The sequence below is a fragment of the Pteropus alecto genome, unplaced genomic scaffold (genome assembly GCF_000325575.1).
Source record: "Pteropus alecto unplaced genomic scaffold, ASM32557v1 scaffold45, whole genome shotgun sequence".
Taxonomy (NCBI): domain Eukaryota; kingdom Metazoa; phylum Chordata; class Mammalia; order Chiroptera; family Pteropodidae; genus Pteropus; species Pteropus alecto.
Genome location: NW_006442491.1, coordinates 11,718,435 through 11,743,359, shown reverse-complemented (window position 1 = coordinate 11,743,359; position 24,925 = coordinate 11,718,435). Strand labels below are relative to the sequence as shown.

General features: G+C 39.1%; 1 protein-coding gene across 3 annotated transcripts in view; it reads left to right on the top strand.

The window, feature by feature from the left end:
• PLCB4 (phospholipase C beta 4) overlaps positions 1 to 24,925 on the top strand; it is a 161,915-nt gene that overhangs the window by 119,359 nt on the left and 17,631 nt on the right. For all 3 annotated transcript variants that reach the window (XM_006921599.1, XM_006921597.1, XM_006921598.1), the window contains 7 exons: positions 2,203 to 2,291; positions 3,030 to 3,180; positions 9,964 to 10,013; positions 10,156 to 10,221; positions 18,088 to 18,203; positions 19,482 to 19,557; positions 21,378 to 21,553. In XM_006921599.1, the coding sequence (XP_006921661.1) occupies positions 2,203 to 2,291; positions 3,030 to 3,180; positions 9,964 to 10,013; positions 10,156 to 10,221; positions 18,088 to 18,203; positions 19,482 to 19,557; positions 21,378 to 21,553 (724 nt within the window). The remainder of the gene's footprint in view (positions 1 to 2,202; positions 2,292 to 3,029; positions 3,181 to 9,963; positions 10,014 to 10,155; positions 10,222 to 18,087; positions 18,204 to 19,481; positions 19,558 to 21,377; positions 21,554 to 24,925) is intronic.

The window sequence follows — 24,925 nt, the reverse complement described above, 5'->3', positions numbered from 1 at the left end:
AGAGCGGGAGAGTTTAGTATGCACAGATTAAGTTTCATTTTGTCCCATAACAATGTGGACAAGTGAAAGGAGGAGGGATTTAGAAGACAGACACAAATGGGCTACAAGTCTCGAGCCCACCCAGTGAGTATGAGTGTAGCACCACGACAAGTGGGACCACTAGGCTTTGTCTGCTTCCATGTGACCGGTATGAAGTCACAGCACCTCCTATGCTGTATTCTTACAAAAAGAGAAAGTCAAGCCTTAGAATTAAATAATTCAACAAGAAACATGGAGAATCAGAACGTGGTACATTTTACAGGACTCCTGATCTGTCTCTTCAACAAGTCTATGCATTATAAAAAAATAAATAGCAGAAGGAACTATTTTAAAATAGTTTTCAGAGACATAATTCAGATTTTGTTTCTTGATTCAAACAAGGTAATTGTAAAAAAGGAAATACCAACATGTATTATGTATCATAGTAAGGAATTACTGCCAGTTTTGTTGGATATAATACTGATACAGTTGGTTCTGAAAGAAAATGCCCTTCTTTTTTAGAAATGCACAGAGAAGTAATTAAAAATGAAATACGATGTCTAGAATTTGCCTTCGAATAGTTCAGCAGAGAGAAGAGAGAGAGAAAAAGAGGAAGATAGATAAAGGAAATGTTGGCAGACTCTATAATTGTTGGGTCTTCATCATCAGCATATAGGAAATTGTTTTACTTTTGTGTATGTTTACAAATTTTCATAATAAGGAGTTAAATTATGTAAGTACATTCCTAGAATATTAACTTCTGAAAAATAATTCTCTATGGTTTTTCCTAAGCATTATTTAAGGGCTGATTTGTCCACATTCCCCATTATGAGACAAAGAATTCTGAGGGACTGGAGCAATAACTAGAATCAAACCTTTATATAGACCACTGGTAGGAGAATACATTGCTATTGCTTCTGTGGAAGGCAATTTGGTAATAATTCCCAAAAGGACAAATGCCTTTACCCATCATTCTGACTTCTAGGAATTTATCCTATGGACATATGCAGAGGTCTTCTGTGAGATATTCATAGATGTTCACTACAACACTGTGTAAAATAACAGGGAGTTCTAGAGCAAGAACTAGAAGTAATGGGAAAGTCTATCAATAAGGAACTGGTTAAAGATATCATAGCCACTCAGAAAATGAAATAAATAAGCATCTCTTAAAAATAATGTAGTAGATCCATGTTGCTGATGTGAAAGTGTTTCCAAAGTATGTAAAATTAAACAATAAAAAAATAGGTGGAGAGAACTATTTAGAGTTTCGAAAAATATAAAGATACAAGAAATGGGTAACACTAGTTAACAGAGTGTAGAATTGGCAGGAGAGGAGATTTTTACTTTTCATTTTTTATACTTGAATGTTTTTCATGTGCATGTATTATTTTCTATTATAAAAGCAAAAAATTTTAGACTGAGAAAAATTACCTTGTGAACGTAATTACGAATGTGATTCTGCTAGGCAGAAACTGATAAATGCAGTTTTTAAAATTCGTAAACTATGTTCTGTTTTAAGGTAATAACAAGGATTCCTTCTATAGTATTGGTAAATTATGCCAAATTATATGAAATCCTGTTTCAAAGTACTTGGAACTCTTCAAGTGATGTTATCTAAAAGATGGAATTTTACTATTTTTAAGTACAAATTATAGCTGAGAAAACACTGGAGAAATATTTTAGTTTATCTACCATGGGGCAAAATTGGCTTTAAATATGCATTAGCCTTCTGTATATAAAAATCGGACTTAGTGCTGGTGGCATCTAATATGCTTCAAGTACTTTTGACATTCATCATCTTGTCGAATTCTCCAAGTACCCCTGCAGGGTGAGTGTTATCAGTTCTAATTTTCAGATGAGGAAACTGAGGCTGGAGATATAATCAACGTACTTGAGGTCACACAAGTAAACAGTCAGGAACCCAAGGCAATTTACTTGGCTTGCTCTGCCACAGTGTCTTCTTTATTCGGGGAAAAATCAAAGAGAAAATAAGAGAAACCAACTGGCTTTTGATCCTTGTCTACTTATTTCTTGTTTTCTGCAACTAGAACTGCTTTCCGAACTTGTCTTATGTCCTACGAAGAAGGAACTTACAGAGTAGAATGGTGGTCCAGGGTTCTGAATAGTATATTAGCTGAATTTTCTTGGATGTTTTCAATAAAACAAAGAATTTTTCCTCCCCAGATATTGTGGATGCTTTATCAGATCCAAAGAAGTTTCTTTCAATTACGGAAAAGAGGGCGGACCAAATGAGAGCTATGGGCATTGAAACCGTAAGTAGCAGTAATCAATTAAAGACAGCCAAGTAAGGGAAGTTTAGTTGTTAAACAGTGATTCCTAGAGCAAACAAATAAATTAATATAACAAGTTCAACAAAGTTTTTTGAAATCGTACTTATTAATTCAACAAAATAGTTTCAAGGATCAGTGAGAATGTGTCATATTTAATACAATGTGACCACTATCTGAAAAACCCAGTACATCACTGTGGCTTAATTCTGGGGACCCTTGCCCCATTAGAAACAAAATGAAAAACATCCATGGTGCTTTTAGGAATGTTTAAAGTACAGAAAACTTTTGTGATATACTGAAATACCAGCCGACCCGATTCAATAAATTAATGAAATTGACATGTATTTTTATTTTTTTATTTTTACCGATCTTGCATCCAGCCTCCCATTTCAGTGCACACTTCTGTTGTTTGTTTCTTTGTTTTTAAAGCATCCTTTACCATACTTCTCAGTTTGAACTGGAAGCAGCAGTCTCTCCAGTAGCTAGAAAGAGAAGGTACACTCCTTTTGTAAAGGAATTGGATCTTTTCTTGGCGTCATCCTTTGCCTCAAGCCTGAGGAAATCTTATAATGTGCCCTCCTGCCGGGAAAAGATCTGTTAAGAGAGTTGAAAAGAAGTTGAGTGGTACAGACTTGATTTATTAAAATAGAGAAGGTGCAAGACAGTTGAACTCAAGATGGCAAGCATTCACTTGGGTTAATGTTAACATTTCTGTTCCAGAGTGACATAGCTGATGTGCCCAGTGACACTTCTAAGAATGACAAGAAAGGAAAGGCCAACACTGCCAAAGCAAATGTGACCCCACAGAGCAGCTCTGAGCTCAGACCAACCACCACAGCCGCCCTGGCGTCTGGCATGGAAGCCAAAAAAGGTAAAGGACAGTTCTTTGGGTTCCTTATCTATTATGGCAATTTTAGAATCTTTGTAAAGAGTCTTTTATAAAGATATTTAGAATTGTTAATTTGCAATTTTCATTGCTACATAAAACTGAAGATCCATGTTTTCTTATGGCTTAATTTCCCTATTTCACAGGGAGTCGGGATTGATGTTTTTTTCTAGTAGATCCCCTGCATCTTAGTTATACTGGGTACAATAGCCGTAGTTTAGAAAATGTTTAAATTCAGTGTCCTTTTTGGAAAGAACTTCCACACTGGGAACTTCACTAACTCCTCCCCACTCTCTTCCACCTACTACCATAAACATTTATCTGATTCTGTTGGTTCTTGAGCCCACAGGCAGTGGGCTCAAGAACCAACAGAATCATGATTGTTCAGACATTTCTAGATTTCCTGATTGACAGTTTCCCCAACTGGTAGTTATTTAGCATCCATGATTATTTATTTGTAAAATTAGCAGATGGGCGTTTGAAGACCAATTACCTGTGGATGAAAGAAAAGATCATAAGAGGTCTCATCACAAAGAATTATGTTTCCCATGTGCTAACATTCAGCTGGTATGTAGGGGAACAGCTGTACCGACTTTTTATTTAAAGTTGACTTCCATTCTTTGTGGCCAGAGATCTACTCTGATTGGATGGTGCCTATCCCATACTGGTAATTAAATACTTTAAGTATCCTTCTTGACCATGAACTATTTACTAAACTCACTCTTCTATTTTAATTAGAATTTCTCTTTTTCCTACTGATGTTTTACTCAGTGTATATGTGTGTGTATGTGTGTGTGTAGATATATATAGATATATAGATATATATTTCCCATTTATATGTGAATTCACTGTCCATGGTGTAAAGCAATCAAGTTGTTTGTACGTTTAAGTACCCACAGTGCTGCAATTTAAGGTACGAAACTACAGGATTTCCCAAACCAAAGCAACCTAGTAATTTGGCAGGAAACTAAGTATGCATTGGGCTTTGTGAAACAAATTAGAAAATGAGATTGCACAAAAGTAGCCCAAATTGTACTTAGCCTGCAGCTGTTTTTCTGTTCTTCCCTGGAAAGAACATGGAATAAGGTAATGATACAGGCTTTGGGTATTCCATACCAGCACTGGCCGTTATTGCCATTAGCCACTCAGAGAGAGAAAGACAGTGGAAAATGGAAAGTTTTTTTTTAGTAAAAGCTCTTGTATCACACCTACTAGTAAAAGGACATTTATAATTATAGTGAGTTAAGTGGCTTGAAAGACAGTACAGTGTGACCAGCTTACAGAGGACAAGGTGATCCCAGTACTAGAAGGGGACATGTCTGCATTTGGAAGTGCCTCATCCCTGGTTCCAAAAGAGGCTCATTTGAAGGAGCCAAGCAGCTCTCACTTCCACTCGTCTCCTCAACAGACGCCTTGAGAAAGAGAATCTATGTGCTGTTTCACTTGGGCCTTTTATTCAGGAGACTTGAGACCCTTCTCTAAGTGACAGCTTCAGGGACCTCATATAGTCAGAGGAGCAAAATAGAGCAGAACTCCACATAACACCCAGCCCAGGCAGTGGTCAGTGAAGGCTGAACCCTCAGAAACAGGAGGAAAGAGGGAATCCCTTCCAGCAAGGGTCTTAGAGAAGACTTATGAATGAGACCCCACCTGAGCTGGGCCTTGAAACATAGATCTGACTTAAACAGGAAGAGAAGGCAGAGGAAGCAAGAGAAGGCAGCCTAGGAAGAAGCAACATAGGAAGCAACCTAGATGTAGGAAAATGGATCAGGGAAAATGCTGATCAGTAGTGATGAGTGGTTCAATTTTTCTAGTCTGGAAAGGGTTCTAGGACCACCCTGGAAAGGCAATGGGGAATGACAATCAAAGGAGTATTTTAAGGAGATTAATATAGTCTTGGAAGAAGAACTCATTGAAAGTGGGAGATAGATGCTAAAGGCCAGTTAAGAATTATGGTGTTCATGCTGCTATTATAACACTTATCACATATTTACATTATATTTATGTAATGCGATAATGACCAGAGAAAGGGATTAATGCAGGCAAGACCATACCTCCTTCATCAATGTGTCCCTGGAGCCATGCATGCCTAGTAAAGATCTAACAGTCTCTTTTCTTAGGAAGCAAATGACTAATTAATGAAAGACCCATACAAGTGGCAAGGAGGGCCTGGATTAAGCTGGAAGCAGTTAGGGGGAAAGAAGGAAGAAAGAAAAACTAGAAATAATTTGGTAACTTATTAGGCCTTAGGGAGGATGAGGCTCAGTGGTAATTCTGAGACTTTAAGGACAGGTCACAGATAGATGGTGCCATTGAGAGAAGTAGAAAAGTCAAGAGGCGGAATTGCTTTTGGTAAGGTGATTCCAGTCCTAGTTGTCATTGAGTTCAAGCTGTTGATGACACATCTGGGCAGAAACATGGAATGTCAAGATGAGGAAGGAAAGACGGGTGGGTTGGGGGTGCAGAGGAATGAATGAATATGAGAATGCTTGGAAAGGTAAAATGAATGGGGAAAAAAAAAACAAAAAAAAAACCAAGAGATCTGTGTTATAGGAAGAATGAGTTTTGGGAATGGTAATATAGATAGTCGAGAAAAGTTAAGGCTACAGAATTAATGTTGAATTAGATATGCTTTAATGGTGAAGGTGGAAACCAGGTTAGAAAAATTTGATAATTTAAGACGTAAAATGGTTGTTATGGAGGACAGTAGCATGTTGGTTGGAACCAATGAAAGAGAAGGAAAATGCAAGAGAGGGTGTATTGAAACAAGGCTCTGAGGAAGAGCTGACGTAAGAGAAAAGGAGCAATTCTGCTGCGTAAGGAGGGAGGAGAGATATTCTATCTGGGCCAATAAGAAGGATGAGAGAAATTTCAGAGTGGAAGGGAAGAACTCTGACAGAAGGTATATCAGTTAGCATATGCTGCATAACACATGACTTCAAGTTTTAGTGGCTTAAAATAACTGCCATTTATTGAGGTCATGTTTCATTGAGTTGGTTGGTCTGAGCTGGTTTGGCTGATATCTATATAAGTGTCTTGCTCAGGCATCTGCGATTGGCTGGTGGATTGAACGAGAAGCTAGATATGGGATGTCCTTACTCTCACGTCTATCAGTTAGTAAGTTGTCTCACATCATCCAGCAGCCTAAACAGTCTATCATACAGTTCTCTGGAGTGTCAAGAGCAGTCGTTTTCCAGCTTCCGCTAGTGTCCTGTTGACCAAAGAAAGTCACACGGTTAATCCTTATTCAAGAGGGTAGACAAACTGACTCCACCTCTTCATGAGAGAGGAAAAAAATCTTGGCCATTTTTACAGTGTAACACACGTAGAGTCCATCTGATCTAAAAAGTTAGATAGGTGGCCTTCTGCTAAAGAAGATGGAGGCAGAACTGAAGAATAGGAATATGGAAAATCTTTGGAATAGCCCCTGACTAGAATAGAACAATCCATAGGAAATGAGAAGGTCTGCCACAGAGTGCACAGGCAAGTGAGGATTGGTAGTATGAATTAAGTCCATGTAGCTTGATCTCATTACTTGTTCAGCAGTGCCCAGAGTTTAAGCAATAGATTTTGATAAAGAAGAGCTTAGGAAGACCCAAGCCTGAAGTTATCATAATGTGTATGGTGTGGGACCACAGAGATTGGAGAGTCTAAGAGATAAGGGATGGTATCAGTTGACTATTGCTGTGTAACAAGCAACTCCAAAACTCAGTGACTTAAAAAAAGTAAAAATTTATTATTGCTCATGAGGTTATCTGGATGATTTTTTTCTGGTCATGTCTGGGTTGGTACCAGTGAGTTAAATAGGCAACACTGCAGATCTTGGCTGTACTCACTCACATGTTTGGGTTCAATGGACTTTAGGTTGACCTAAGGTGACATTGGTTGGACAAATGGGCTCTCTCACGTGGACTCTCATCTTCCATCAGGCTAGCCTGAGCTTGTTTATATGGCAATGGCAAGGTTCTAAGATGGAGAATGGAAGTATGCAGGGCCTGTTGAGTCCTACCTAGGCTTAGAAATGGCACAAAGTCCTTTCTACTGCATTTTTTCAAGAAAACAAGTCACATGGCCAAGCCCAGGTTCAAGAGTTGGGAAAAAGGACTCCACATCTTGATGAGAGGAACTCCAAAGTTACTTAGCAATGGGTTTGGAAACTGGGAAGGGTAAAGAATTTGGACCTTTTTTTCAATCAGTCTACCACATCGATCATAATATTCACGTGGAGATGATGCAAGAGGGAAGATATATGCTAGAAAAGGTTAAAGGAACAAGGAACGAGATGAGAGTAAGAGGCACGTGTGGGGAATGTGAGAGAATAAGTCAAGTTGACGGTGTGGAAATTGTGGTCAGGAAGAGGCACCTCTGAGCAACAAGTCTTGGAGGAGGGATAGTTTCAAGCAACGTTAACATACTGTTTCAGGTGTTGTTGGGCGATGAGGTAAAATGGAGAAGAGTTCTAGACTGGAAGGCATCATAGAAATGAAAAGGAAAGTAGTGAAATGGATTCTTCTCATGGGTATTTAATCACTCTGTTGGAGGATTGAGAATGCCTGCATAAGAAAACTATGAGCCAGATGCTGAAGTTCATGGAGCAGGTGAATGTACAACCTTGTGGAGGTAGCAGGCTCAGCAGAACCTGGTCTAAGTGAAGGGCCTGTTCTTTTGTCTGGTGGCTTCTAGTAGAATGGCGTAGAAGTACAAGAGGGAGGTTTATAGGTGTTCTTTCCACTCTTCTCTATGAATCAGGGGGCTGGGCAAAGGGGCGAGTTAGGAAATAAATTCTACTCCAGTGGCTTTTATGGGAAGAGATGTCATTTGAGAAGGCAAGCTTTCATTTTCTCTCTAGAGAGGTGTGTTAATTTGGGTCACCCTGAAGCAGACCCAGAGACAAAGTTGCAAGTACGAGTAGTTTATTGGGGTTAGGGGTGATAGAGTGGGCACAGGTAGGGGCATGGGAAAGTGCTACAAGAAGAGAAGATACCAAATAATCAATGTTTTCAAGCCTGTTAACGCTGAAGCACCTGGAGCTCAATGGCCGTGAGGAAACCCTGGGGACTGGTATCGGGCACACACCCCAGAGCCATCCATCTGAAGGGGTGCAGGAGATGGGGAATGTTTACCCTGACTTCAGTCAGCCTTTTGTTGAGAATTCCATGGGAGAGATAAATTCCCCTATGATTCTAGACGGGCCAAAGGGTGGCAATGCATGTTTTGGAAGACAAAGTCCTCAGGTAAGGAAGTACAGGTTCTGGCGATTGGAAGTCAGCTAGAGTGAGCTGATGTGGAAAGGGCAAGGTGTATGGGGGAAGCCTGGCAGCATTTGCTGCAAACATCTATGAAAGTGAGGAATCCCAGAGTTCTAAATGGTTTTTCTTAGACATGCACCAAACAGCAATAATTACACCAGTGCTGCTTGATTTTCCTCTTTAATTTTAAGAATAAGAAATTAAGAAAACTCAACTTTATTGTTCTTTGGAGTATGCTTTGAGAAAAAACAAGTTATTTTCAATGAGTTTTGTTGATAAGAACAAAAACTTTATATAGTAAAACTTCAATTAGTCAAAATTTGGGAAAGCCTGGAGACCTGCACTATCTAATGTAGTAGCCACTAGCCACATGTGGCTATTTAAACTTAAGAATAAAAACTTCAGGTTCTCAGTTGCATTAGCCACATTTCAGGTGCTCAGGAACCTAGAACTTGATGCCTGTCTTTCCTGAATATCTCACACCTAGCCTTTGGAATTCTAATGAAAATCAATTATAGTACAGAGTACACATTCATTTTGTTTGCATAAGATAAAAATCGGTAGCCAAACAGAACACGTTTTGGGATTCTTATACAACTATGGTTGCCATGACAACACCTGGCCTACCACTACTCAGATAGCAGGATGACATAGTATATTACTCCAGGTCCTTGAGCCAGCATCCTGGTATGCAATGTATTGATTTCATTATTTCCTGTATATTAAAGGCATTGCTGTGCTCAATAGCATTTTAGTTACATGCTAAAATTCGGTAAAAGAAAGAAGATGAAAAAAAAAGGTTTTGTTCTTTGATGATGGTGATGAAGTTGGGAATAGAGTTGGAAGTTAATTGGCGGATATGATATACCTTGAAAAGCAAAGATAAAAGTGGCTGCAATAGATGCCGTTGCACTTGGGTTTCTTTTATGGGGACCATACCCATCCTCCAGCTGCTAGGAGTCTTGGCTGATTGCATATCACAGCTGCACCCCCTTCTACAGAGAATTGCTCTCCAGCTATACAAGTTCTCCTGCCTGGAAGTGCCTGGAAGGTTTTGTAAAACCTCTAAAGGCCTCAGCTGAATAATATGGAGTTGCAAAATTCCAGTGTCCTTACCTCAGATAGAACAATTCTGGAGGGAGTTTATGCTGAAGAAGCTCCTTGTAGGATCAGACTGAGGCTGCATTTCAGCTGGAAATACACCCTAGCTGCTGCTTCTGTCATATCCTTCTTCTCTCACCTACTTAGGGGTTTCTCCTAAGAGCTTTCCATCGATAAATTATGTGCACATGAATCTCTATCTCAGGCTCTGCTTGTAGAAAATACAACCAATGAAAATAAGCATTTCAGTTAAGTGTCAAGTTAACTGTTTTGTAATAAGAAATTAAAATGTTTATATCATAACAGTACATGTAAAGTTTGCTTCAGTGTTTTGAGATGAGATTTCAAAACTTAATGTTCTATTTTCAGATATTCTTTCTAACTTTTAATATACACAATATCTAATCATTTTTTAAAGGTATCGAACTTATCCCTCAAGTGAGGATAGAAGATTTAAAGCAAATGAAGGTAAGATTGCTTGGTCATTTTCCAGGCACTCTTTTATTATGCATATCGGTGAAACCGATACATTTTTGTTTTTCACAAAGTCTAATGATTGTGGCTACAAAAAAAAAAAACATATTTTGGATTCTCTTCGTTTCTTCCATAGGCTTACTTGAAGCATTTAAAGAAACAACAGAAGGAGCTAAATTCTTTAAAGAAGAAGCATGCAAAGGTATAGTGTTTTTGCGTGTGTATGTGCATAATTTGAGTGTAGTTTTGTTTGCCTGTTTGTTTTTTTTCTTTTAGCTCTCTGATGAAAACTTAAAGCCACTATTTTGTGTTATGGACTGATGAATTCTTCACAGCCAAAAACACTTAGAAACTGCTACCAGCTGACTGTACAGTGGTACCTGCATTTTAACTGGTTAGATATAAAGTTGAAACTCAGAATCCCTTTGGGATTGGTTGTCACTGGTTTGTAATCTGCATATCTAATAGCTATTTCAAAAGCATAACAAAGCTTCACTCATTTAAAAATTGTTTAATAATATGACTTTATCTAAACAAGTGGGCCCATAGCCTTACCACTGAAGACAAGCTCACAATCTTAGCCTCTAGGTACTGAAATTGTCTGGGTGACGGGCAAATAGTTTGCCACACACAGTGCATGGAAGGAGATGCTGACAAGCTCTAAACCTCTCACCCAGGACCCCTACACCTTTCCCCCATTATATAAACTGTGCTCCATGGCCTCTTTCTGAAATAGTTTTGTTTTTTGTTTTTGTTTTGTTTTTTTACTCGTAGGAAGAGGTCTTTTGACAGTGTTTGGGAGAAATTATAAGAGCTAGTTGCAAATTGAAGAGAGCAGCAGAAGGTGGCCTTAGGAATTCTAAGGTGGTTGAAAAACTTCACAGCACTCAGACATTGTCCTGCTGTCTGTCTCTGCTCACAGAGGGAAGCAGAAAACAGAATGCCTCTTTCCTTCCACTAAGGGCAGTGAGAGCACAAGAAACTTAATTTCTTAATGTTCTTTTAAACTAATCTTGTGTTCCTACTTCTTTATATTCTGACCCAAGCCTCAAAACAAAGCACATCCTGCAGAGCTGGTCTTGAGTGGTGGACCTCAGAGTCACTCCAGAGATTAAGATACAAAGAGCATGGCCTGGATTTCTGTCATTTCTTTATCAGTGCACGTTCCTTTGAGAAATTTGGCCTAATCTTGGCCTTGTAATATTCCTCGTATTATTGAACTGATGACTTAATGGATTTTCTGATACTCAGGTCACGTCAAAGATTCTTTGCTCTTAAATTTCATGAATAATTGCATTCAGTGGAATTCCTTTCATTGCCTATAGGGGAAACTTGCTACAGATTTTTATAAGTATGGGACTATTGGAAACCGAGCTACTTTAAGTAATGATTTCAATTTTGTTGGTCATCGGTGACAGCTTAGAATATAGAAAGGAAAAAGAAAAAGAGAGAAAAGGTGGGGAATGCAACCTAAATGACTTCAATTATCAGGAATGGAGTTGGTACCCACATAGCAAGGGTTTTATTCAATGGATTTTTTGAATGATCTCTATCATTAAGGCAAGCATTTCAATGGCCTTTGGACTACTTGGACACTTAAAAGTTCTCAGCCTCTTTCTCATTTAATATTTCCTTGAGGCATGACCAAGAAATATACTGTGCCTGATAACAATAACAATAATGAGAGCTAGAACTTTTACATGTTTAGTACTTTCTAGAGGCTCTGCTCAGCACTTTATATTTATTATCTCATTTAATACTCTACCCTATAAGGTAAATTCTATTTGTTTACGTTTTGCATGTAAGGAAATTAAGGATTAGGGAAGTTATGCAATTGAACTAATGACCAGAGTTAGAGAGCAGCAGAGTATTTGAATCCAGATCATCTGAGTCTAGAACTGCATTATTCTGTGTAGAATATTAGATGCTTCAAAAAGTAAACAAGTTTCCCTTGTTGCATGAAATGCAGTGGCAGTACATAGACTGTTATGAAAATCTCCATCTAGTTTGGACAATGTCAATATATTAGTTACTTAGCTACTAAGGAAAGATGCTCCTCAATTCTTTAGAACTTGACCTACATAATACTGAGCAGAGTTTTCTGCTGATTCCCTTGTCTAAACCTTTGAGTCAAACTGATGCAGGTCAGTTAACAGAACTATCTGCTTAGTCAGAAAAGTGGCAGAAATGGTGACCTAGCTTCAGCCACTATAACAAATTGCCATAGACCAGGTGGCTTAAACAACAGACATTAATTTCACGTAGTTCTGGAGACTAGAAGTCCAAGATCAAGGTGCAGCATGAATCTGACTCAGTGTCTGCTGAGAGACCCCTTCCTGGTTTGCAGAGAACTTAATCCCATTCACAAGGGCTTTATTCTTATGACCTAATCACCTTCCATCTCCAAATTCCATCACGTTAAGGATTAGGGCTTCAACATAAAAATTTGGGCGAACACAAACATTCAGTTCATAGACATAAAGTTTTTTTTCTGTAAGACAATTTAGAAGTAGCTTTAGTAGATCTTCCTACCTCAGACATCATTGTACTTCATTCCTCCCATTTTCATCGTGCTTGTTGTCAACGAAATACTCATTTTATTTAACGACCAGCAAGTCCCAGATGCCTGAAAGAATCCAAGATGCCTTCCTTTGCAGAACACAACCTTGAGTTTCTGGGAGTCCCACATTATAATAGAAGCAAAACCTAAAAGAATATTTTAAGTCTCCCTAAATCCTACCTAAATTCGTGTGGACTTATTAACAGTCTAGTGTGCATTTTTTGGAGGAAGGCTTCAAAATTCCTTGGGTCAAGCAACAGCTAAATTGCCATAGTAAAATATGCAGACTTTGACTTGCTTTTCAGAAGCATTTCTGAACAGGGGGATCCATTTCATGACTTGTTTTTCATATTCTCCTGTACTGCAGAAGTTCAAGTTACAATGTGTGATTATAAGTTTCTGAAGGAATTCCTTCCCCCACGTTAAACACACAGGGAGCTCACTTTTATTCAGCTTGCTTTGGCAGCATAATTTATGGACTCTGAATTCTATAATCTTTTTATGTAAAATTACTACCAACAAGGCTAACATCTATTTAATGTCACTTTTGTGTTACACATTTTACATATATTCTCAAATCCTCACATTATCCTTGAAACTTAATTAATACTATTCGAATTTTAGACATGAATAAAGTGAAATTCAGAGAGGTGAGTCCCTTTGCCCAGAATAATATGACTAGTTAATGCTGGTTATAACTAAAGTGTTTTTCATCTATTTTAACTGTCTGAGGGCTTTGCAAATAATTATTATCCAATAATTAGACCTTCCTGTCTATAAACTTTCTGTAATTTTTTAGTCTATAGTATTTCTGTGGTATTTTCCACTATTTCATCTCAACCAACTTGTAAGATGAAAGATATATATGAACATTTACTTGCCTAATGTATTCTGAGGCCTACTCGGCTAACATGCTTGTCTTTAAAACTGAACAAAGACAAACTGGTGAGGGAGGTGGAAGGATGTGGCAAACCTATTAACAGTGGACATAGTTAGTGCTGCTCTCCATTTGATTTTGTTTATCCTGACACTAGTTTTTCTGTCTGCCAATACTTTTGAAATGGTAAAACTAGCTAATCTGTATTGAGATTTACTTAAGCACTTGTTTTTAAGTATTCTTGTAACAATTATATAAAGGAATACTGTAATTGTATTAACTTGTATCAGTTAGTTTTTACTGGGTAACAAACTGTCCCCAAATGTATCGACTTAAAACAACTACCATTTATTTAAAATGCTCACAATTTTGTGGATCAGCAGTTTGGGCTGGGTTCAGCTGGATGATTCTTCTGGTGTCATCTGGGTTCACTGATGTATCTGCTATCACTGTCACTGCCAGCTTGTTTAGTGGTGGGCAGATGTGGAGTGCGGGAGCTGGCTGACTTAGGAAGGCCTCTGCTGAGCCACTTCCTCGCTGTTTTATGTGGTCACTCATCTTCCAGCAGGCTAGTCCAGTCTTGTTCACATGGCAGGGGTCCCAAGAGACCAAGCAGAGGCATACGAGGTTTCTTGAGGCCTCAGCTCAGAAATGGCACACCAAGACCTCCACCTCATTTTCTTGGCTAAAGCAGGTCATAAGGCTGGGCCAAACTCAAGGGACAAAGACTCGACCTCTTGACAGGATGAGCCACAAAGTCACATTGCAAAGTGGGGTGGGTACAGAGCAGGGAATAATTGTGGCCTTTTTTGCAAACAGTCCACCAGCCATTTACAAGATGAGATAATTTACATTTTAAAGAAACACAGCTTGACCAGATCACCTAGTTTTTAAATGTTGGAACCGGGATTTGAATCAAAATTCTCTCTGACTTCAGAACTCAATCTCTTAATACTATACTTGTTTGCCTATGAGTTTTCCCACATTAGTTTTTTCTTTCCACCCATCGTTTTGATGGTCTTAGTAAAAGGTTTTTAAAAGCAATCACATGTCTATTAGGGCACAGATATCTTGACTTCCTTTGGGACTGGCTTTTGAACATATGATCCTTGAAATAAGAGCTTGAGGCTTCATAAAAATGCATATTCTTATGCCCATCATAGACCTAATTATAAAATCTCCAAGGAGAGGTCTAGGAAAACATTTTAAATAAGCTTCACTCCTATGCACACTAAGAACTGATTCTTTAGAGAAGTATTATTTATCACTCTTTACTGTCCCTCAGCCCTTAGTGGAAACTCCACTAATTGCTTGCAAGATGCAGATCAGGCCTCTTTCAAAAAAAGATTTTGCCCTGTTGTCAAGTAATTGAGGAAATAAATTCCCCAGCCTTTCTGTGAAACAGTTATCTACAAACTTTTCATCATAGTTTTAAAGGCACCTAAGATGGAGCTAAAATTTGCCGCCCTAAAACCTTGAGTTATAAAGTAACCTACCGGAGAGGGAAGGTGGCCTAGGTTGAACCCTCTCAATCACAGCGTCCATGGCTCAACCTTGGCACTTGGTAGCTAAGAGCAGACACCAATACTTAGTAGATATTTAGTGACTATAGGGCAGGGGTCCTCAACTCTTGGCCCTTGGACCAGTACTGGCCCATGGCCTGTTAGGAACCAGGCCACACAGCAGGAGGTGAGCAGCTGGTGAGCAAGCAAAGCTTCATCTGTATTTGCAGCCCTTCCCCAGTGCTAGCATCACTGCCTCAGCTCCACCTCAGATCATCAGGCATTAGGTTCTCATAGGAGCACCGGTCCCTGGTGCCAAAAAGGTTGGGGGCCACTGTTGTAGAGTACTCTCAGCTCTTACATATCAGCCTTGGTAAATAATGCCACTTTTCAGACCAAAAGAGAAGCAGAGAATCCAAGAACTAAATCCCATTGGTTAAGAAATAAATGTATGGTCCAAGAGAGATCTTATTTCCAAACCTGAAGATTAGCTCCAGGACAGAGAAGGAATAGTGGTGTGAATATGAGGATCTGCCATCTGCAAAAACCATAGAGATAGCTGTGTGATCTGCTATTAGGATAGTGAGGAGAAAAGATGGGGTAATGACTATTTGAGCCCCAAATGAGATTAGGATGCTAGCTAACATTCCATTTTTAGAAAATGCAATGGTCAATTGCTTTTGACCCTGTGAAGGCAGTTGGCAGTCAGACTTCTAATTGTCTCCCACTTGCTAGAACCACCTCTTCAATTTGAAGTGGAAACTAGGGAAATGGTTGTCAAGTATTCATTAGATGAGACACAGAAAAAGCAGAACTAAGCAACAGTGAGCTCACTCTAGCACATCGCTCATTGGAATCCAGTATTAGGTTACTTCCATTAAAAGATAGGCATGCTTTTCAATTGCCTGATGTGGTCAGACCCTTAGAGCAAAAAATCGTAAACCCAAAATTGGATAAATATCCTGAGCAGCACATTAGAAGAAGAACTGTAACTCAGATGCCTGTAAGGACTAAGCAAGAAGTAAATGAAGAGAGTTGGTCAGAGGTAGAAAACAGGAAGCACTTGTTCCTGTCCAAAAGCCAAGCCAGACCCAGTTACCACCATTAGTGCTTCCAGAGTCTATGGGCCAGCGTCATTCTTGGAAGGAGAATAATAAAATCTGAAATCTGTTATGAATTTTCTAATCTTTCAGTACTGGCCAGTAATTCAATCTTTTCTTGAACACCATGTAGGTAAAAATAAACAAAACAAACAAACAAAAAAAAACACCAACAATAACTACATCTGTAGACTGGCTGTACATCCCTTGGGCCACCAGTTTGCAACATCACTATTAGAGAAGCCAAAGGAAATGAGGAAATGACTGAGAAACTGACTAAAATTTGGCACTCCAGTAAAGCTGCTAATGGAAAATTTGCTCTTTGCCATGCAGGCAGCTTAGCTGATAACACCAAGACTGCTGTTAAATTCACCAGTTGTAATTCATGGCAAGACCTTGATAACAGACCTACAAGTCTGCCATCCACAGAGGCAGGTTAGTGGTAATCTCAGAGTTACCTCTGAGCAAACCTGAGTTACTCAGATTTTTCAGCGTCATCTGTGGCACGATAATTCACACTCATAATCACATCAGTCACAAGAATGATTTGCAGCAGTTTTCCCAAAGGAAGTTGAATTTACTCTTAATTTCTATAAAAAAAAAATACAAATTTTATTCAAAGTTATACATTTATTCCCCCAAAATGGCTCAATTAAGATTGACCTTTAAACAACTATTTGTTACTATCATAAAACTATAAATCTAAAAAAAATTGATTCAACATGTTTAATTTTAGTGCTCTTGACCTAAATGAGTGAAAAATGTATATCTCTTGTACAGTGTCTCATAATTTAATTACGGGCCAAAAGAATGAAATCAGTGATTTTTTCTTTTTTTTTTTTGAGTTAAAATGGGCTTAGAGATCATTTTCTGGCTCTTTTGTTTTACACGTGAGGCTTGACCCTTGTCACATGATGATCAGTAATTCAATCCTTTGTTAAAGGAGAAAAGGGGTCTGAGAAGCAGATCATTCCAGAACACTTCAGTAATCACTACCTACCACACAGGGATAGAGTTTTGAGCAGAGAGAAACACAGAGATAGTTTTTCAATACCAACTGATTTACTTGATGTTTAGGGAGCTGAGCAGCTAAGGAAATCTGAATTCAGATAAGTTGCTGGCTGTGGACATATTACCAGGAGGAATAAATTTTTATAGGAGAAATACTTATTTTCAAAGCATTGCAGCCCCAATTTCAGTGATTGAAGCAGATGGGAAATAGTCGAGATCTCTATAAGTCTGAAGACCAGAGCTCCTGAACACTCTGTCATCCTCATGAATGCATCTAGATAAGGAAGCCAGTGAAAATACCAAGTGACAGGGATTTGAAATCAGCCAGTGGTGGCAACCACATTGGCAATTCTCATTGTGTAATGATGACATTCAAAATGCTCCAAAATATGCCAGGTGTTTAGAAGCCATGTCACATGACGAATCGTTATGTTTAGCATATAAAAGAGGAGAAGTATGGCAGCCAAAATAGTCAATAATATCATAATAACTTTGTATGGTAAAAGACGGTTACTAGACTTATGGTGGTGATCACATCATAAGGTATATAAATGTCAAATAACGTCAACTGTACCTTAATAATTAATCATTTTTATAAAAAAAAAAAAAAAAGGAAATGTGGCAGCTGAACTTGGGTATTTGAGGACCAATGTATGCAAGGAACAGTAGACTAAGTGTCTCGGACAGAACAAAGATGAATGGGTGGAAATTCTCTGGAGTTTTATATGTGCAGAAGAAAGGACTTTGTGATGATTCGTGCTGCCCGGTGGTGGGCAGGGCTGTCATTTGAGGTGGGTGTGTTCATTAGGCTGATGCTGAAGACTTCCATCTTGGGGAAACAAGAGACTTATGTTGGGTGGGAGCTTGGGAGTCCTTCTAGTTCTGAGACTCAGTCACTCCTTGATTTCTAAACCAACACTCCGGGATAACTGGTGACAATTATGCCAGCCTCACGTAGGGTATAGTTTATCAGCCATGTTAAGTGTGCAGCTCATAACTGCAAATTCTTCTTGTTCAGGAGCACAGTACCATGCAGAAGTTACATTGCACACAAGTTGACAAAATTGTGGCACAATATGACAAAGAGAAGTCGACTCATGAGAAAACCCTAGAGAAGGCAATGAAGAAGAAGGGGTAATGCTGTTTATTTCCTTCCGGGGGCTTTTTGCCTTTTTATGTTTTGTCTTTTCCCACAGTTCAGCTGCCTGGAAGATTTTAGGCCAAGGAAGAACTTAGTCTTGACTCTGTTTTTGTCATTAAAAGTTATTCCTGGAACATAAGAAACTCATTCAACTGAAGTAGAAAAGAGGAGTTTTATTCAGGTTCTACAGCTGTTTGTTAATGACAGAATAACTGTCTCTCATGTATTTTCCACTCAGATATCTTCAAGGTGAATAGGGGGAGATGGAAAGGCAAGCTAAAGTTGGGAAAATTCAAAATTATAGGAATCATTTTGCATAACCAGAAAATAAATAAGATTGATGCACTCGAGAAAAACAATGCAATCTTGATTTTTAATATTTTAAGAATTCTTAGCTAATGCCAACAAATAAGACTATTGAATAAAACCTATCATTGCATTTACTGTGAAAGATTTTGTCTAGAATTAAGCCAGGGGAATGTTTCTATAATGCTGCAAGCTCATTGAATAACAGACAAGAGGGGAAACATGCTCATTGCCAGCCATTGATAACTAATAGATTTGATGAGAGACCTAGCGTATTTTAGAATAATGCTGCTTTCAGAAAAACTCTCAGTGAATAATACAATGAAGCATTTTGACTTAGTCCATAAAAATCAGTGCATATGTGTTAAAGATAGAAATTCAGAACCTGTTCTGGTTTCAGCAATGATATGGATATTCTAAAAGGAAAAATAATCACTGAAATAAGCAGTAATAGTTTCTGGGCAATTTCCTAGTATATACTTCCTACTCACAATAGAATAAGAAGCACAAATTACCCTTCAATGCCAAGAAATGCTATTTTCTCCCTTACTGGCATGTGTCAAAGACAAAAATCTGGCGTTACAACCAAAATAGAAGAATTAAAAATTCACTTCAAGGCTGAGGACCTAATTTCCAGATTTTATCTCAAATAATATTTTATTAAATAAATGAAAAATAGCTTGAAGAAAAGCAGAAACCAAAATGGAAACTCTGACAACAGACCCTCAACAATGAAATAATTGTTAGGTCTGAAGTCTCTTTGTGTAGTAGTTGAATTGAGTAATTACGATACAGAATTTTGTAAGGTACGCATCTATTACTAGAAAAACTGATGTTGTCCAATGAGCCACGGCATCCTATGTCTGATGAACAAATTGTTTTTATCAGAAAGCTTTGTAGCAAAGGCCCACGGGAATGGGAAGATATCTAACATCTGGCACATATTTGCGATTTTTCATTTTCAGGGGAAGTAATTGTCTTGAAATGAAAAAAGAAACAGAAATTAAAATTCAGACATTGACATCAGATCACAAATCTAAGGTAAGAAAATGACTATTTTTACAGCAGCTTTGCAGAAGATACCTTGTAATTTTTTCAAACTGGTACGTAGTATAAATCGGAAATAATATTAGCCTGGAGTTAGTCTGAGAAGCAGAGGGGTCCAGGCCCCAGACTCACTGGCTGTGAGAAGAGCCATTTCATGGAATATTTTTTCCTTTGTCTATAGAAATATGATAACAATAATGTAGAAATATGCTAATAATGTGTTTATTGTCTGCCTCAGAGACATCAAGGAATACACTAAAAAGAAAACTATAAAATACAAATACTTCCCTATAGAAGTAACACTATGCTTCCCTATAGAAGTAACACTAAACATGACAGAAAACCACCCAACTAAAGGGTTGAGTAACTCTGATACTCCATCCTAACTTTGCTGCAGAAGTTTGTGATAAGAAAAAGTCAAGAGTTGATATTCTAAGAGAAGAGCCTAATTACTTGCATTTCCTCAAAGACACAAGAATATACGAGTTTGGGAGACCTTAATTAAGTTTGTGGACATTTGGAGAAGTGGATGCTTAGTTCCAGTCAAGAACATAAATAATTCTTTCAGCAGTAATAATTAAAAAACAAACAAACAAACAAAAAACAACTCTTTAAGAAACCTCCCAACTATAGCTCTTGGTCAAACCAACCAGCCTCCATATGTCTACATGTAGTTCTGTCATCCAGTCCAGTAACTCTGCTGAATACATGGACCAGCCACCCAAGTTAAGCTGAAGTTTTCCTTGGCGTTCTGTATTTTGTGTCCATTTTGCCTTGAAGTCTATAGAAGCAGTAAGCCATGTGTCTTTGAGAGTTGTTCCCCATTTTCTCTTTCTCTCTTCTTAACTAGAATGTTTGAGAATTAATGCCTGTGAAACATGTCATAATTTTTAGATGCTTTGCATAAATAGGAAACCTTGGGTACTATATCAGTTAGCATTTGCAGCATAATAAGCCATGACAAAATGTAGTGGCTTAAGATGATTACCATTTATTAGCTCATAATTCAGTAGGTCATAAATTTGAGCTGTATTCAACTAGATGTTTCTTCTATTAATTTTGGCTAGACTCACTCAGGTGTCTACAGTGAGTTGGATTGATAGTCTCACTCAGTAGCCTGAGATATCTGCTGGTTAGCTGGCTGCTGGTTGCTTTTTTCTATATGACCTCTCATCCTCCAGCAGGCTAGTCCAGGCTTGGACACAGGGTAGCCTCAGGGTTCCAGATATAGCAAAAGAACAAACACTTTCCAAGCCTCTGCTTGCATCATATTTGCTACTGTCTCATGGCTAAAGCAAATCACTAAATCAGCCAAATTCAAGGAGGTAGAGAAATAGACGATAGCTCTTGAGGAGAGGAGTTGCAAAACCAAATTGCAAAGAGCATGGATACAGGGAAGGGAAGACATTTTACCCCAGTGCCTATTAGGGTTGATCCAGGAATGAGAGAACCCACTTCTCTATTCATACCTGTGGCCTAGTGGAAGTGAATCTGAAAAAGCATGAAGTGATGAAGAAAATTCTGATGAAATCAATAAAGGAGCCCAAATCCCCACCTGGAGTGTGGACAAGTTAGGCAGTGAAATAACAGCTCTTGGAGCCAAAGTGATTTAGAGCCAAAGTGATTGATTTATTTTAATAAGTTATGACTCCCCAATCCCACTGATTAGTAAATATTTTTTGCAAGTCATAAATATCCACTGATTCACCAAGTAAATTGGTGGGAGGGTCTAAAATACATGAATAATATTGTGTTTCAATTCATGCCTGAAATATGAGAATTACAGGTGGCATCATTCTCTTTTTCCTACATAGGTCAAAGAGATTGTGGCACAGCACACAAAGGAATGGTCAGAAATGATCAACACCCACAGTGCTGAGGAGCAAGAAATCCGGGACCTGCACCTCAGCCAGCAGTGTGAGCTGCTGAAAAAGCTCCTGATCAACGCCCACGAGCAGCAAACCCAGCAGCTGAAATTGTCCCACGACAGGTAGGAGAGCCATCTCCAAAATGAAATACTTATTTTTTTGAAACACTAATTTTGCACATGTGTGTGAGCCAAGGTAGTAAGTAACATCAACTTATATAACATTGAGCTTTTATGTATATAATATCATACAATTGAAGTGAGCAAGGTGAACTATAAGAAATGGCCGCTGCCATCAAAGAACTTTCAAGATATGAACACTCACATGATAAATTAGGTCATATTACAAGTAACTTATGATATATATAGAAAAGTGTCAGGACAAAGGTTAACCATTCCAAAGGAGCTCTGCCACTTACGTCATGGTCACTGAGGTTTCACAGAATGGTAGGCCTACAACTGGCCCTTGAAAAATGATCTGGAGTCTCTTAGGAAAAGAATACAGAGAAGGAGATAAAAACCAACCAGTGAAGCTCCTAGAGTGATTGGTTCTGATCACTCCATGGATAAAAGTAGAGATCCTTCTTTGCATTATTGAGACTTCTGTGAGTTTTAGAAAGACAGGCCTGATCAATAAACAGCAAAGAAGGATCAGTTTATTTTGGTCTCTCCCCACTTCATCAAATTGAATATTGCATTTAAAATACTGGAAATAATGAGCTGGACTTTTCTCCGGGCAGAAGAGCATTTCTGTCAATTACATCTTTTTATTACAGCTTTGTTGCAGCTTGTTTGCTTCTATATGCCACAGTTAGAGTCTATTGATACACACACAAAAGAGTAGAAAATAGAAGCATTATACAAATAAATCTAACAAAAACTTTTAAAATGCTAACCACACAAATTATCTGGTTACATTCTCAACTTTCCAGCCTTATTTTGGAGTGATAGATACCGCCATAAGAGCATGAAATAGTTTTGCCATAGTTTCCAATTCTCACTGGAGACAACTAAATAAGGTATATCATGCTACGTTTCCTGTAGGTTAATGTTCTATACCCCATCCATTTTAAAGTTCAGCTGACCCTTAAATAATATAGGTTTGAGCCACATGTGTCCACTTATATGTGAGGTTTTTTCCAGTAAATACATATAATACTGTATGTAAATGTATTTTCTCTTCCCTATGATTTTCTTAATAACATTTTCTTTTGTCTAGCCTACTTTATTGGAAGAATACAGTATGTAATACATATAGCATGCAAAATATGTGTTAATCAACTGTTTATGTTATGAGCAAGACTTCCGGTCAACAGTAGGCTATTAAGTTTTAGAAGAATACAGTATGTAATACATATTACATACTGTTAAGTTTTGGGGGAGTCAAAAGTTATACACAGATTTTCAACTATTCAGGGGGTCAGTACCCTTAACTCCCACGTTGTTCAAGGGTCAACTGTATTCTATTTTGTTTTATGGGATTAGAATTTGTCCTTTTTTGCTTGGTCCAGTCAAGATGGTAGGGTAGGTAAACACTGTGCTTGCCTCCTCCCATGACCACATTAATATTACAATTCAATTATAGAACAGTCAACCTGGAGAACCATCTGAAGACTAGCTAAACAGAAGCCCTATAGCTAATGATATATAAAAAAAGCCATACGGTAACTGGTACGAAGGGCAGAGACACTAACTGTTCCCACACCCACATGTGACAGTGAAAAATCAGGAGAGCTATCTTGGCTGCAGAGGTCTCACTGGAGGAGTGAGGAGTTTCAGCCCCATACCAGGCTCTCCAACCCAGAGCACCGGTACTGGGAAGAGGAGCCCCGCAACATCTGGCTGTGAAAAATAGTGAGGATTCTGTCCATCCTAGTGAGATGGAAGGCTGATGGAAACCCACGCATCCTCTTCAAGGGCCCACGTACAGACTCCTCCACTCCCAGGCACTCACCCTGGGCTCCAGCCAAAGGATGACAACTTGAAAGGCACCAGAAACACACACACAGAGACTGAGTTGTATGGCTTCAGGACGAGGCCTAGAGGGACAGCCCCCATTGTCCCTATGTTGAGCCCTCCTCCCGTGCATCCTATGGACAACTGCCATCTTTCATATGTTGAGCCCTCCCCACATGTGGTCAAATCTGAATCTGCACTGGCATAGTGAAATCCCCTTTATCCACCCTGGTGACTCTCTGGGACCCAGCCCTACCCAACTCATGTACCATCGGAGGCATTTTTGACGATGGGCAGCCAGCCCCAGGCCGTGCACTGCACGAGGCACATTCAGTGGCAGATAACCAGCCCCAGCCCATGCTACAGTCTTTTTTGGACAACTCTCAGGAGTCCACGGGATCTAGGTGAGTGGTGGCTGGCCTCGGTGTACTTTGGGTGTTTTACTAAGTGGCCCTAGGTTCAGCACTGGTGCCAAATTTGACTCTGCATTAACCTGGTGATAACCATTCACCTCACCCTGGCAACTCCTTGAAACACCACTTCACCTATGTCATGCAGCACTGGAGGCTCTTTCAGCAGCTGAGCCTTATGGACAGCCAGCAGGTGGCAGCAGGCCTCAGGGTACCCTGGGCCTTTTGCTGAGCTGCCCCAGGTCTGGTGGCAGCCAACCTCGGTTAACAGTGTAGTCTCTTCCACGTGTCTTCAGGTCTATCACAGGAAGCAACCAACCTAGGATCACTTTGTAGCTTCTACCAGGTAGGCCCAGGCCAGTCACAGGCAGCAGCTGAACTTGGCCTGCAAGGGAGCCCCTTCCAACAGGCCCCAGAACCAACAAACCCAGAGGCTAGCTTTAGACCATAACAGAGTACCACCCAATTAGCACCAGAAGCAGCACATCCAAAGGATGGTCTCAGCAGGCACCAGAGCCCACTGGGTAAATCCTGCTTCATGGGATCAGCTCCTGCATAACAGCTCTTATATTGTTGTCAAGGCCAATCCTTCCAGCCAGCCAATCTTAGAGTCAATCCCACCACTGACATTTAAACAGCTACCAAGGCTCAACTACAACAGGAGGACACACACAACCCCTACAGGGGACATACCTGAAGCACCCAGCTCAGGTGACCAGAGAGACTGCACCACTGGGCCCCACAGGACACCTACTATATAAGGCTACTCTGCTTAAGACTGAGAGAAATAGCAGCCCTACCCAGTACATAGAAACAAACACAGGGAGGCAGCCAAAATGAGGAGACAAACAAACATGTCCCAAATGAAAGAACAGAACAAAGCTCCAGAAAAAGAACTAAACAAAATGGAGACAAATAATCTACTAGATGCAGAGTTCAAAACTCTGGTTATCGGGATGCTCAGTGATGTCAGTGAGAACTTCGATGAAGAGACAGAATACTTAAAAATGGAGATAGAAAATATAAAACAGAACTAGTCAGCAATAACTGAAATGAAGAATGCATTAGCGAAAATCAACAGTAGATTAACTGAAGCAGAGGATTGAATCAGCAACTTAAAAGATAAGGT